Source organism: Oncorhynchus mykiss, chromosome 1 (genome assembly GCF_057628025.1).
Source record: "Oncorhynchus mykiss isolate SJ-2025 chromosome 1, ASM5762802v1, whole genome shotgun sequence".
Taxonomy (NCBI): Eukaryota; Metazoa; Chordata; class Actinopteri; order Salmoniformes; family Salmonidae; genus Oncorhynchus; species Oncorhynchus mykiss.
Genome location: NC_143022.1, coordinates 7,834,508 through 7,849,979, shown reverse-complemented (window position 1 = coordinate 7,849,979; position 15,472 = coordinate 7,834,508). Strand labels below are relative to the sequence as shown.

At 44.6% G+C, this 15,472-nt stretch overlaps 1 protein-coding gene across 1 annotated transcript in view; it reads right to left on the bottom strand.

The window, feature by feature from the left end:
• Positions 1 to 248: 248 nt before the first annotated feature.
• LOC110528450 (nuclear receptor subfamily 5 group A member 2-like) overlaps positions 249 to 15,472 on the bottom strand; it is a 140,549-nt gene continuing 125,325 nt past the window's right edge. The window contains exon 8 of the mRNA XM_036985694.2: positions 249 to 2,270. Coding sequence (XP_036841589.2) covers positions 2,023 to 2,270 — 248 coding nt within the window. The 3' untranslated portion in view covers positions 249 to 2,022. The remainder of the gene's footprint in view (positions 2,271 to 15,472) is intronic.

The window sequence follows — 15,472 nt, the reverse complement described above, 5'->3', positions numbered from 1 at the left end:
AATTAGAGATTTTAAGTGAGATTCCTTTCTGATTTTTTTTGTGTCTCACAACATAATTAAGTACTGGGTAAAGAAACAAAGAAGAAAACGGTATAACACTGTACACACCTAAGAAAACAGAACCAGAATCTATTTTGTGTTTTTAGTTTTTTTCTGTAAATCATTGTTTTGCAATTTTCTTCCTCGTAGTTCTCTTCCACGGGACAGTTTGAACGTAAACACCTCTTGAATTATTGAATTTTTTAAAATGTATATAACATTAATATTTTTATATATATTTGTACATAATTTCATTCACATCTGCACGGTTAGCTAGCATGGTAATGAAATAAGGCAAGACTCACATGACTGTGACATCACAAATTTATAATACTGATAGTTAAGGTTTTGTTACATTTTTGTTCTGCAGCAAGCTTTGGTCTGTTCAGACTAAAGGCAGAGTTTCTCCTCCTGGGGGTGTGGGGGGGGGACAACCATAATATTATTTTCTAATTACTTATCTATGGTGTGTAAAATGTGTTTTACTTATGTAAAGAACCGTTTTGGGAAGGTTGGGGGGAGATTACAAGGTGGTTACAATGAGGAGCATCAATGACCAAGAGGAGGAAATAACTGCCATTTACTAAAATGTTGTTTTTTAAAATCGTATCTTTTTTTGTTTCCGACAAGTTTTCATACATTTTGTTTGTTGTGTTTTTTAAAAATATTTATATATATATTTTTTATTTTTTTGTACGAGGGATCAAAAATGACTTACTGACCGTCATATGAGTCTCTGTCAGGGTCTGACCTTTTCAGCTGTTTTCTATTGCTGTCTGTCTGTCTGTCTGGCCTATTAGCATTGCAGACTGTGTGTCTTTGAAACAGGTGACAAAAGAGACTCTTGCCCAGCTGACAGGCTGGTCTGGGCTGCCCAATACAGTACCCAATACAGCCCAATACATTACCAACCCTGCCAACCATGGGCCAGTCTAAAAAAAAGAGTGCTCCAAATTCCTTCAGCCAAAGTCCCTGCTCCCCTTTGAAGACCTCACCACAGACATCATAGGGTCCGTGATCATAAGGTGGTTGGATCTCTCTCTTTCTCTCTTCGTTGCTCAAAACCCTTTAACCCCTCTAGGGTAGGAGGCAGCATTTGGAGTTTTGGATGAAAAGCATGCCCAAATTAAACGGCCTGCTACTCGGGCCCAGAAGATATGACTTGCATATAACTGGTAGATTTGGATAGAAAACACTCTAAAGTTTCCAAAACTGTGAAAATAGTTTCTCTGAGTATAATAGAACTGATTTAGCAGGCGAAAACCTGAGAAAAATCCATTCAGGAAGTCGTTTTTTTTTTGTTGGTTTTGTAGTTTTTTGCAACCTCACAGGATGTTGGCCAGATGGGACGTTAGCGTCTCACATACCCTAGAGAGGTTAACAGTGGGAGAGGTTTTTACAATACTCATTGGTTTTGTTCCTTCAGTTACAGTCCGTTGGTCCTTGTATCACCTTGATGGTTTGTGTTTTTATTCAAAGCAGACAAAAGGTATCGTCCATGTCCCATGAGACGAATAGACAGTTCTCAAGAATTTCAGCTGTTTCTCTCTGTCTTTGGAAGCTTTACCCAGAGCTCCAGAAGCATCTGTGTGTGTGTGTGTGTAATATATATGCATATTGTATGAATTTGAACGTGTGAGTGTGTGCCTTAATGTGTGTATATTTGTGTGTGTACGCGCGTGTGAGTGCCTAAATGTGTTTTTATGTGTGTGTTCGTGTGTATGCGCGCGCGTATGTGTGTGCACAGCATGTGTAAGTGTGGGTGTCCATTTCTGCATGTTCTTTTGCCTGTGTGTGAGTGCCAGGATGGTTGATCGTTACGATAAATGAGAAGAACGGATGCCTCCTGCCCCAGAATCACTCAGTCTAACTTTAACATGGGAGGAGTCTGTTCTGGGTCGGTTTCTTGGGTCTCAACCAACAAAACAGAGTCTGTTCTGAGTCGGTTTCAGCCAAATGATCAGGATCCCATCTGAAGTCTCATCAGGCTCTCTTGGCGTGTAGCATCTCGATGAGCAGGTTGTTGCAGGGCACGTCTCCGTTCAGGTGCTTGTAGTACAGGTACTCCTCGGCCTGGAGGCTGATGGCCCGGATCTCAGGCAGCCGCAGGAGCAGCTGGCCAAACCTGTCTGTCTGCTGGGGGTAGTTGCACATGACGTAGTCCAGCAGCACCGCGTTCACTTGTTCCTGGACGCTCTCCACCAGGTGGAAGTTCTCCAGGTTCTTCACGTCTGGAAAGAGGAAGAGTTGGAGAATAGGAAACGGTGGTTAGCATGTTGAGGAACTGAAATTGTCAATATCCACAAAAGCAGAGTGGTTTTGCGTTGATCAATTATTTCTCAGACGGCAGTTTAATAAAAAAAAGAAAAACCTGCAGACATCACACGATGCCCTTAGACTGAGTTTAGGTCGTAAAAAAAGTGCCCTAAACGTACACCTTAATGAAAGTATTGAAGAGGCTACCATGTCAGTCACGGAAAGTAGCCAAAAAAACAAAATGGACGACATCACAACATTATGTTTACATTTAGTTCACATAAAATGTAGATGAGATGGACATTTTCAATCCTTAGTAAATGCTCTGATCAAGAGACTGAAACAAAGGGGGCAACTTGGTACTCAGACTGATTTTTAATCAAAGACCGAATTTAAAAAATATATATATTAAAAATTCACACCCCCTGTATATTTTCCCCTCCGGATCCTCACGAGAATAAGATGGAAAGAGAATGAAATGAGAAAAAAAAACTTTTCCTTTGAGAGTCTCTACCCAGGAGTATATGAATTATTTAGGTCAGCATTACAGCCAATCACCTTCTCTTTAAGACTCATCCTTCCCCATTTTAAAATGAAACACCTAGACAACTGTACTCATGGAGTTGCATTGTATGGACATGTCAATGCCCCTGTGCACAAGATCGGTGTGGAAGAACTTCACTGGCCTGCAAAGAGCCCTGACCTCAACCCCATCAAAAACATTTGGGAGGAATTGGAACACCGACTGCGAGCCAGGCCTAATCGCCCAACATCAGTGTCCGACCTCACTAATGCTCTTGTGGCTGAATGGAAGCAAGTCCCCACAGTAATGTTCCAACATCTAGTGGAAAGCCATACCAGAACAGTGGAGCCTGTTATAGCAGCAAAGGGGGGGGACCAACTCCGTATTAATGAGCCCACTCAGGTTGAGCTCTGGGAGGCCCTGTTCTCTCTGTGCTAATAGAAAGTGATGGGGTTGTCATGTTGGGCTGAAACACACACTAAGAACAGCCCTCCCACCCCGCCCAGCCAACACTACTGAACCAGCTGACACACACACTAAGAACAGCCCTCCCACCCCGCCCAGCCAACACTACTGAACCAGCTGACACACACACTACTGAAATGATCAGCCTCCTTGCTACTGACACACACACACATAGGCACGCATGCACGCACGCACACACACACACACACACACACACACACAGGGACCCCCCCCCACACACACACATGCACACACACACACACACACACACACTGTACTAGAGCAGTGCAGCGCATCATAGTCATCATCATAGAATCATCATCATAGAATCATCATAGAATCATCATCATATAATCATCAGATAATCATCATCATAGAATCATCATCATAGAATCATCATAGAATCATCATCATATAATCATCATATAATCATCATCATAGAATCATCATAATGGAATCATCATAGAATCATCATCATATAATCATCATCATAGAATCATCATCATAGAATCATCATAGAATCATCATCATAGAATCATCATAGAATCATCATCATAGAATCATCATAGAATCATCATAGAATCGTCATAGAATTATCATCATAGAATCATCATCATCATATAATCATCATCATAGAATCATCATAGAATCATCATCATCATAGAATCATCATCATCATAGAATCATCATAGAATCATCATCATATAATCATCATAGAATCATCATCATAGAATCATCATCATAGAATCATCATAAAATCATCATTATAGAATTATAGAATCATCTGCCACTGACAAAAGACCCTCCAAACATGACGTGCTTTTTCCTGCCTGCTGTGCTCTGTCTGTCAGACCCCCATCAACAGCTCCCAAATGAGCTCAAACCAATTGACTCGGTCAACAGAAAAGAGGACTGTGAAGTACAGCGTACATACTAGGACATACAGTACGTAAGTGGGTGTACGACTCTGTCATAATATGGTCACTGTAGCACAGAGACTAAATGATGCGTGGACCACTTTTTCAGGGTCGAGTTCATTATGACAGGGTTTTCCAAACTTTTTTGCTTTGCGACCCCCCAAAAAATGGAGGTGTCTTTTGAGTTGCGACCCACCATAAGGGTCGAGTGGTAAAAAGAAAAATAGACGAATAACCTCTTCTTCAAAACATTTAACTGAATGTAGACTTCAGAATGGGCTCTTGTGACCAATTTGAATGCATTTATCGTATAATTATGGAATTATTTGTAACAATGCAGTGTCTTTTTTAGAATCAAAAAAGAGCCGTGTCAATGGGCTGAAAGTCTTTCTGGGTCTCGATCAAGAACACCTAGGCCCTCATTTTTGGAGCTGAGTGTAACAGGATTCTTCCTGGGAAGGAGAGGCGGACCAAAATGCAACTTGGTTGAAGTTCATGTTTTTTAATAAGAAAACTAAACATGAACATAATACAAAACAATAAATGTGGAAAAACCAAAACAGCCCTATTTGGTGCAACAAACACAGGAAACAACCACCCACCAAAACCCAACACAAAACAGGCTACCTAAATATGAGACAATGACAAACACCTGCCTCTGATTGAGAACCATATCAGGCCAAACATAGAAATAGACAAACTAGACACACAACATAGAATTCCCACTCAGATCACACCCTGACCAAACAAAACATAGACACATACAAAGCAAACTATGGTCAGGGTGTGACACTGAGAGAAAATGTTGCACTTTTAAGAAAAATGTTCTATATGCTCAAATGTGTTCTTATGCCCAAACTTTATCACAACATCAACGGGGGCCTGAATGTCTAGCTTTTATTTTGGCGATTGTAAATTCTCAAAGATTATAGTCTATAATTTAAAAACATTATAGTTTCTATTTAGTTTTAGTCATTTAAGCTAACACTGAACAGGTTTTTCCATCCTGAATTGTCTTCTTTTTTTAAACAACAACAAAAATAGATTTTTTTTGCAATGCACAAAAATGTCATCCCACAACCCACCTGGACCCCGTGCCGCGACCCACAACTTGGTAACCATTGCATTAGGATACAAAACACAAAGTCCAGGTGTTTCAATCCATTTTATTCCATTCGGTGCCTAATGAACACAACCCAGCTGTCCTCGATGAAGACACTGACAATATGGTGACCATATTGAAAATACGCTGTATCGTTCGTTGTCTGTTATGAATGTGATCTGGATGATTCAGAGAGGACAAGACAGGATTAGCTTGGATCACTGGCAAACACATGAGATGCTACCATGGTTTTATTGTAAGACATTTCTCTAGGTGTGTGTGTGTGTGTGTGTGTGTGTGTGTGTGTGTGTGTGTGTGTGTGTGTGTGTGTGTGTGTGTGTGTGTGTGTGTGTGTGTGTGTGTGTGTGTGTGTGTGTGTGTGTGTGTGTGTGTGCGTGTGTGTGTGTGCGTGCGTGCGCGTGTGCGTGCGTGTGCAACCCAAACTACAGAGATTTACAGCCCAATGTCTCTGTAAGGCTAATTAGAGAAATGTTTTGCAAAAAAAAGCACATTTTAATTGCTAATTCTTGTCAGGCTCCTTTTGAAAAAAATTATGAAAGGGGTTCAACAAAGCACTATGATGATCGATGACAACAGATGATCTTTTTTCTCCTGCAAGCAAACCCACAGGTTTGCAGTGCAAGGAATTATCCCCAATTTCGTCATTCACCAATAGCGAGAAAGAGGGCTTGATGCTGCCATGGCGATGAAGGGAGGTTGTATTGTTGAATCATTCTGATTACCCCTAGCCCAAAGTCAGGTTGGAGCTAAGTACCACGGTAAGCACTCCTCCACTCCTCCTCTACTCCTCTCCCTCCATTGAGTCACTAAGGGACTAATTATCAATCAGTATACTCCAGCACCCCGCTCAGCGCACAGATGGAAATCCTGAGGTCCTGTGGAATACACTGGTTCATTTGACAAGCAATCTATGTTGCACACACTGTGGGGCGAGGGGGGGGGGGGGGGGGGGTTGCTCTGGTTAGAAACGCATCTGACCAAGAAATTACACTGCCATGGGGGTAAGTGTTTTTCTCTCTGACCGTTTCTGCTGTAGAATTGTTTACTTAAACAGGACGGATTCATATCAAGAGAAACAGTTTTTACAAATGGTCGTTTTGTGGCTATAGCAATTAACACATACATCACAAACAAATATGATATTCACTACCTAAATCTTCCAATCTTTCTGTCACAAAAAATCACCGTCAATAAAGGTTACCACGTGTCCTACAAGCAAATAAATGTGCGAGTGAACAATGAGCCAATCTGTTAGTGCAGTTCAAGGGGTAAGACAACCTCGAAAAATAGGTTTCTAAACTCAAGGGTCTTTTCCTTGGTTAACTAAAGGTCGCAAGGGTTAATAAAATGACCAATCCCTGCTAGGATTCACATGACCTCTCCATTCTACTTTTAGGCTAACTTTGCATCTTTAAAACGATGAGATACACGGAGCATAACAAACATTAAGAATACCTTCGTAAATATTGAGTTTGACCCCCTTTTGAGTTTGACCCCCCCCCCCGTAATATTGAGTTTTGACCCACTCATAACAGCCTGAATTCGTCCGGGCTTGGACTCTACAAGGTGTCGAAAAGCGTTTCGCAGGGTGGCTGGCACATGTCGACTCCACTGCTTCCCACAATGGATGTCCTTTGGGTGGTGGACCAGTCAATTGATGTCCTTTGGGTGGTGGACCAGTCAATTGATGTCCTTTGGGTGGTGGACCAGTCAATTGATGTCCTTTGGGTGGTGGACCAGTCAATTGATGTCCTTTGGGTGGTGGACCAGTCAATTGATGTCCTTTGGGTGGTGGACCAGTCTTGATACACAAGTGAAACTGTTGAGCGTGAAAAACCCAGCAGGGTTTAATTTCTTGACACACTGAAACCGGTGCACCTGGCACCTACTACCATACCACAAAGGCACTTAAATATTTTGTCTTGACCATTCACCTTCTGAATGGCACACATACACAATCCACGTCTCAACTGTCTCAAGGTTTAAAAATCCTTCTTTAACCTGTCTACTCCACTTCATCTACACTGATTGAAGTGGATTTAATTTAGTGACATCAATAAGGGATTAAAGATTTCACCTGGATTCACCTGGTCAGTCTATGTCATGGAAAGAGCAGGTGTTCCTAATGTTTTGTCCACTCAGTGTGGCACTATATGACTATGAAATCACTGCTGTCAATCATTCCTGTACTCATCCTTTTTTTGTACGTTCTATTTAACTAGACAAGTCACCTGCTAACCTGCTGGCCTGGATGGGTCCAATCAGGCAGGGGGGCGGTCCTGGAACCCACTGACCCCCAGCACCCAGGTGGGAAGGAGGCGACCCTGGGACGGTGACGTGTGTGGGTGGGGGGTGGGTAGCTGATGCTGGAAACAGGGCCGAGAGAGGAGGGCAATGTCCGCCCTGTCAACTCCACGGCCCAGCGTGGTAACGTTTCTACTGCTGAGATGTTTGTATTGCTGAGTCACTGGGAGGGCAGCGCTGTACACACACTGCATGTTGTTTCCACTGACAGGAAGAGTGTCAGTGGATGAAACAGTGGGAACTGTTGATGTTCTACACACAAATACCGGTTAACACTCACTGAAATGCATACCCGCTCACTGAAACACATACCCGCTCCCTGAAACACATACCCGCTCACTGAAACACATACCCGCTCACTGAAACACATACCTGCTCACTGAAACACATACCCGCTCACTGAAACACATACCTGCTCACTGAAACACATACCCGCTCACTGAAACCCAAACCCGCTCACTGAAACCCAAACCCGCTCACTGAAACACATACCAGCTCACTGAAACCCAAACCCGCTCACTGAAACCCATACCCGCTCACTGAAACCCATACCCGCTCACTGAAACCCATACCCGCTCACTGAAACCCATACCCGCTCACTGAAACCCAAACCCGCTCACTGAAACCCAAACCCGCTCACTGAAATGCATACCCGCTCACTGAAACCCAAACCCGCTCACTGAAACCCAAACCCGCTCACTGAAACACATACCAGCTCACTGAAACCCAAACCCGCTCACTGAAACCCATACCCGCTCACTGAAACCCATACCCGCTCACTGAAACCCATACCCGCTCACTGAAACCCATACCCGCTCACTGAAACCCAAACCCGCTCACTGAAACCCAAACCCGCTCACTGAAACCCAAACCCGCTCCCTGAAACACATACCCGCTCACTGAAACCCAAACCCGCTCACTGAAACACATACCCGCTCACTGAAACACATACCCGCTCACTGAAACACATACCCGCTCACTGAAACACATACCCGCTCACTGAAACACATACCCGCTCACTGAAACACATACCCGCTCACTGAAACACATACCCACTCACTGAAACGCATGCATGCACGCACACGCACACACACACAAACATGGTCTACACTTCCTTGTTTCCTCCAATGGGCTGTCGCCATTGATCTGCCATAAAGATACAAGGTTGTATATACAGTACACACACTCTTTTCCAACACTGTCACGCTCTACTCTACCGCTGGTTGCTAACAGACACATGGCCGTCTGGACAAGGACCAAAGGAGGCCCTGGGAAATAAATTATGAAAAATATATTTTGAATATATTTTCATTAAATTAACACGTACAGTGATTATGAAGGGATAGCTTTGAAGGGATAGTTCAGTGATTTGACATTTTAGTAATTTAGAAAACACTCTTATCCAGAGCGACATTGAGGAACAATTAGGGTTAAGTGCCTTGCTCAAGGGCACATTGTCAGATTGTTCACCTAGTCGGCTAGGGATTCAAACACTTTCAATATTTATTTCTTACCTTAAAAGGGCAGGAAAGAAGCAAGGAGAGGAGAGGAGAGGAGAGGAGAGGAGAGGAGAGGCTTGAATGAGAGAATTGGTAATGCATTATCTAAAACACTGCACTACTCAAAATGACACCAATGCCCAATTCTAACCTACTCCAACCAGACTCAACCAGACAGTGTGTAATCAATGATACACACACACACACACACACACACATATACACACATATACACACACACACACACACACACACACACACACACACACACACACACACACACACACTTTTGCATCGTTGGAATCCTAATTAATCTCCCTGTCTTTCCTTCCCTGTCTTTCCTTCCTGTCCATCCTTCCTCCCTTGCCGGGTAGGGCACAGTCAACTCCACTACTTGCATTAGCCATGGGCCCCCGTCCTCACCCCTTCTGGCCCCCTTTCCTCACCCCTTCTGGCCCCCTTTCCTCACCCCTTCTGGCCCCCCTTCCTCACCCCTTCTGGCCCCCTTTCCTCACCCCTTCTGGCCCCCCTTCCTCACCCCTTCTGGCCCCCATTCCTCACCCCTTCTGGCCCCCCTTCCTCACCCCTTCTGGCCCCCCTTCCTCACCCCTTCTGGCCCCCTTTCCTCACCCCTTCTGGCCCCCTTTCCTCACCCCTTCTGGCCCCCCTTCCTCACCCCTTCTAGCCCCCTTTCCTCACCCCTTCTGCCCCCCTTTCCTCACCCCTTCTGGCCCCCCTTCCTCACCCCTTCTGGCCCCCTTTCCTCACCCCTTCTGGCCCCCTTTCCTCACCCCTTCTGGCCCCCTTTCCTCACCCATTCTGGCCCCCTTTCCTCACCCATTCTGGCCCCCCTTCCTCACCCCTTCTGGCCCCCTTTCCTCACCCCTTCTGGCCCCCTTTCCTCACCCCTTCTGGCCCCCTTTCCTCACCCATTCTGGCCCCCCTTCCTCACCCCTTCTGGCCCCCTTTCCTCACCCCTTCTGGCCCCCTTTCCTCACCCCTTCTGGCCCCCTTTCCTCACCCATTCTGGCCCCCCTTCCCTCCCTTCTTTATCCCCCTTCCAGGCGGAACCAAATGTCTTTCAATGAGATGACCTTTTAGGGCACAGTCCCACTCTTCGGCCTGTGCTCTCTCACCTCTTTAATGCCATCAGAATTCAATGAGCTGTTAACCTCTAGCGCTAACCCGGCTGGCGCTAACACGGCTGGCGCTAACACGGCTAGCGCTACATGGTTAGAATTAATACAGCTAGCGCTAACACATCTAGCACTACATGATTAGTTAATATAGCTTTCTCTAACACATCTAGCACTACACGGTTAGAGTTAATGTAGCTAGCGCTAACCTAGCAAGCCCAATCAATTGGCCACTTTGAAAAGAATCACATGCTAGGCAGCAATTGTGTTGACAGAAGGAAACAAAATTAGATTTAGTTTTTTATAAAAAGCAGGTAAAGTAAATGTAAAGGTGTCATTGTTATGCAAATGTGCCTTGCTGTCAAAAACGTTTTCTAAACGTTGTCCATTTGTTGTCTTTCTGATGTAACCTGTGTTTTGTCTTTAAAGCTTTGAGGAGGAGGAGACTGGTAAGGAGTTAATATGAAGAACAAACAACAACCCCCCCCCCCCCCCCGCATTTTCTCTCCTCCCCTCTCCTCTTCCCCCCATTTTCTCTCCTCCCCTCTCCCCACCCCCATTTCTCTCCTCTCCCCCCCATTTCTCTCCTCTCCTCTCCCCCCCATTTCTCTCCTCCCCTCGCCCCCCCATTCCCCCCCTCCCCCACCCATCCCCCCCCCCCCATTTCTCCCCCCCATTTTCTCTCCTCCCCCCCATTTCTCCCCCCCATTTTCTCTCCTCCCCTTCCCTCCTCTCTTGCCGATGGGTATTGGTGGTTCTGGTGAAGACGCTGATGAGAGGAGTAACTGGTTTGCATTCAGCATGCACTTCCACTGTCCCGGCTAATTACATGCGCACGAGAGAGAGAGAGAGAGAGAGAGAGAGAGAGAGAGAGAGCGAGAGAGAGAGAGAGAGAGAGAGAGGGGGCACGTCAAAACCTCCTTGTTTATGATAAAGTGACAGAAAATCATTGGGGGGGGGTCATGTATGCCCCTCTCCCCCTAAACTCCCGGAGCAGCAGAAACCCTACCAAGTGTAAACTTCGACACCTAATGAGACCATTAATGGCCAGCTCCCATCAATATATTTCTCTCATTCTTTTTCGGACAAAATTTGAATGAATAATTCAACAAGAGTGCCGGGGGATGTATATTTTCTTTTCGAAGGACAGTTAATCCATAGTGTCATTTTTTCTCTCTCTTTTTTTTCCCTCACTCTTCACACATTCTGTTTCCCCTCTTCTTCCTGTTTGATGATGGAACAGAAAGAGGAGAATGCTGACTGAAGGAAGTGGTTGTATTTGTATCTTTATCACCCCTTTTATCTCTCTGCCTCTGTCTCTCTCTGTCTCTCTCTGTCTGCCTCTGTCTCTCTCTCTCTGTCTCTCTCTCTGTCTCGCTCTGTCTGTCTCTCTCTTTCTCTCTCTTTCTCTCTCTTTCTCTCTCTGTTTGTGATTTTAGTCCCCTTGTCACGTGACGTGGGAGTTGACTTTAGTGTAAATTGGAGGGTTATGTATTCGGCTTCATTAGTCACCGTGGTCTCCTGTCCCTCGGGGGGTATTGCTACATGGCACGTTTTGTCATTTCCTGTCGATGCCGATTTACAAGAGCATTGGTTCTTTGAGTCTTTCCCGTGTAGCGAAGGGTGTAAATAATCAAATAAATAAAAAAAAACAGCATTACAGGGGGAATATAAGAAACAACTCGTATAGAGAAAAACAAATACAATATTCAGTCAATCAGGGTCTCTTGTTTTGTTATTGATAGGTTGTCAGGAGCTGCACTGAAGGAGAAAAGTATTGCACATCTGTCCGAAATCATTTTCCTGATCACACCAGTTTTGACTCGGGTGATTTACAATAGCAAAGACAGTGGGATGAAAAGACGCTATCAGGAGGGATCAGAGAGGACCACAACAGAGCCGACTACTTGGCAGAGGAAACTCTGGCATGTCTATCTCTTAAAAACACTGAACAGTCCTACACTTCAAAATGGCGTGAATAACAAATGCCTTTTGGACACCAACGACCCCCAACGGCAGGTGCCACCACTGCTCCAAGACATAATATCACGTCCATTTGTGAGCTAAGTCCTAGAACACACACCAGTGGAGGCTCCTCTGAGGAGGAAGGGGAGGACCATCCTGCACAGTGAATTTCATTTAAAAAAATAAAGGTATCCTTTTTTAGATAAAACTATACTACAGTAGCCTCAGGGTCACTCTGTAGGGTAGCACCATGGTGTAGCCGGAGGCTAGCTTCTGACCTCCCCTGGGTACATTAACTTCAATACAAAACCTAGGAGGCTCATGGTTCTCAGCCCCTTCCATAGACTTACGCGGTAATTCTGATAACTTCCGGAGGATGTCCTCCAACCTATTAGAGCTATTGCAACACGAACCCTCATTCATCACAGAATCTATCTCACCGATCGATAAGACAGAAACTGCAAGTGTCCCTCTGCTTTCCTGTTTTATAAAAAACTGACAGGCTTGTAATAAGGTCTAGGAGAGAGAGGGAGAGGAACACTTTCTCCCTGCACCAACATCTATAGCTCACTCACCACTAAATCATACCTGGCGGGTGGAGGAGGAGAGGAAGGAGAGCTGAGGAAGAGGAGGAGAGGAAGGAGAGAGGAGGAAGAGGGGAGATAGGGAAAATATTTATTTTACAGAGAACTTTACAGGACATTTGTCTACTCAGTGTGGCCCACTAAAGCTGGGCAGTATGTTGACAAGGACAAAGCGGACAAAGATTACAGAGAGGGATGCTATGTTAGCTACTTGGCTATGGCTATCTAACAGAGAGGGATGCTATGTTAGCTAGTTGGCTACGGCTATCTAACAGAGAGGGATGCTATGTTAGCTAGTTGGCTACGGCTATCTAACAGAGAGGGATGCTATGTTAGCTAGTTGGCTACGGCTATCTAACAGAGAGGGATGCTATGTTAGCTAGTTGGCTATTGCTATCTAACAGAGAGGGATGCTATGTTAGCTAGTTGGCTACGGCTATCTAACAGAGAGGGATGCTATGTTAGCTAGTTGGCTACGGCTATCTAACAGAGAGGGATGCTATGTTAGCTAGTTGGCTACGGCTATCTAACAGAGAGGGATGCTATGTTAGCTAGTTGGCTATTGCTATCCAACACTGGAACTCTTCCAAGTCAAGGTGAACCTTTGGTTTTATTAATGTATTGCCACCGGGGCCCGCTTGCTGACTATACACTGTACTGCAGGATTGTAGAGGGTTTACTAACGCGTTAGTTCTAGTAGCCATGTTGACTATGATTGACAAATGATGTAGGCTGTGTGTAGCAGTTATGGTATGAAGATTTGTCTTGAAAAGTTTTTTGGGGCCTGGTCACAAGACAGCTGATGTGTTGTGCACAAGAAGTCCACAAACAAAGGGAAAAGGTGTGAAAAGGAGAGAACGTAGATAGATGTGAGAAGGAATGATATATACAACGAGCTGTTTTTATGTGTCTGGTATGAAAGTGAACTGTGTTTGCGTGTGATCAGGGGGTATATTCACTCTGCCGATTATGTTGAAAAACGTTTCTTAAACGGAAGTAAACGGAACAAAACAGGGATAACCATACCTGAATTTGTCCAATAGAAAATCTAATTTGCAACTGTTGGAATAATGATTACACCCTAGATCAGCTAGATGCAGGCACGAGGGTGCAAGGCAGTATTGAATGTGTCACTGGCTGCCACCTTGATTACTCTAAATGATCTCGACCTGTGTGCACCTACTTGGAAAATTTCATTCATAGGCTAGGTTGTAGCAACCCCATGATGGGTAGAGGGAACATTTGAGTATAATGTATTAGCCTAAACCTATTGATGTTACATTGAACTGGGTGAATGGAATATGAACGACAGTCATCCAATATGCTGTAATAGAAATAAGGCCATGTTCACCAAAAATATAATCATCCTCCCTAATCATGAACAGCACCAACCGCCACGGACATACACCCCCCTATTAAAGGAGAATGGAATTCCACTCTCCTTTCATATTCCATCCATTTCATCGACAGACCGATATGAATGAAGTGGGAGAGGCAAGTGAGAGAGAAATACAACAAGGAAGGTGACAGACCCGGGATTCAAACTCCCGGGTCTAGAGGGGCAGTGGGCCAGCTGGAGTCGGCAGCTCTACCACTAGACCAGACTCATGTCGGGCACTTGGCACCCCCATTAAAGTTATGTACAGTTATTCCATGGATAGACACGTCCGCCCTGCGACCTCTAACCTTACCAACAGATATTTTTTCACATCCATTTAGGCTCTTTGATTGATTGATACCTCCTTTGTCTAAATGTGTCTCTCCCCTCTTGGCCCTTGTTTACAACACTTGCCCCGGCCTGCAGGTTTGCGTTACACTCAACAGCGAGCTCCACAGACGGCTTTGTTACTTTAGATACATGAGCACAAGCGGGGAAGGGCAGGAGGAGGGGTCTGTTTGTGGGGAGGATGCCTGTGTGTCCAGAGAAAAAAGAGACACGGCCAGATCATCTGTGCTTAAACCATTTAATCACACTCTCCAGTGTGTGACAGGGACAGCTTTATAGAGGACCACAGAGGAAAAATCCCTGGTTGGGATCGATGGAGAAATGACAGTTCTTTTGGTAGGGCGTGTGTAATTTATTTATGTATTTAACTAGGCAAGTCAGTTAAGAACAAATTCGTATTTTCAATGACGGTCTACGAACAGAAAATAAGAATTTGCTCTTAACTGACTTGCCTGTTCAGGGGCAGAACGACAGATGTGTACCTTGTCAGCTCGGGGGTTTAGAACTTGCAACTTTCCGGTTACTAGTCCATCGCTCTAACTGGGCTATCACCCAGGTACTGTCCAGGTACTTAGCAGTCGACGCTAGCCCCTAAAACATGCTTCCGACAAGTCAGGTTCTTCCTCAGCCATATCTGCACTAGAAATATCAATCATGTGATTGATTGAATATCCATCTAAAACTATCCTAAAACCAGTACAGTATCTTACATTATGAAACATTACTATTCATCATTTTTTTACCACATTGGAAGCCGATTAATTAACATTATCTGCGTCCAATGGCGTAAGACATTCAGACTAAGTAATATTAGGTAATGTTAGGTAATGTTAGGTAATGTTAGGCAATGTTAGGTAATGTTGGGTAATGTTAGGTAATATTAGGTAATGTTAGGCAATGTTGGGTAATGTTGGGTAATGTTAGGTAATGTTGGG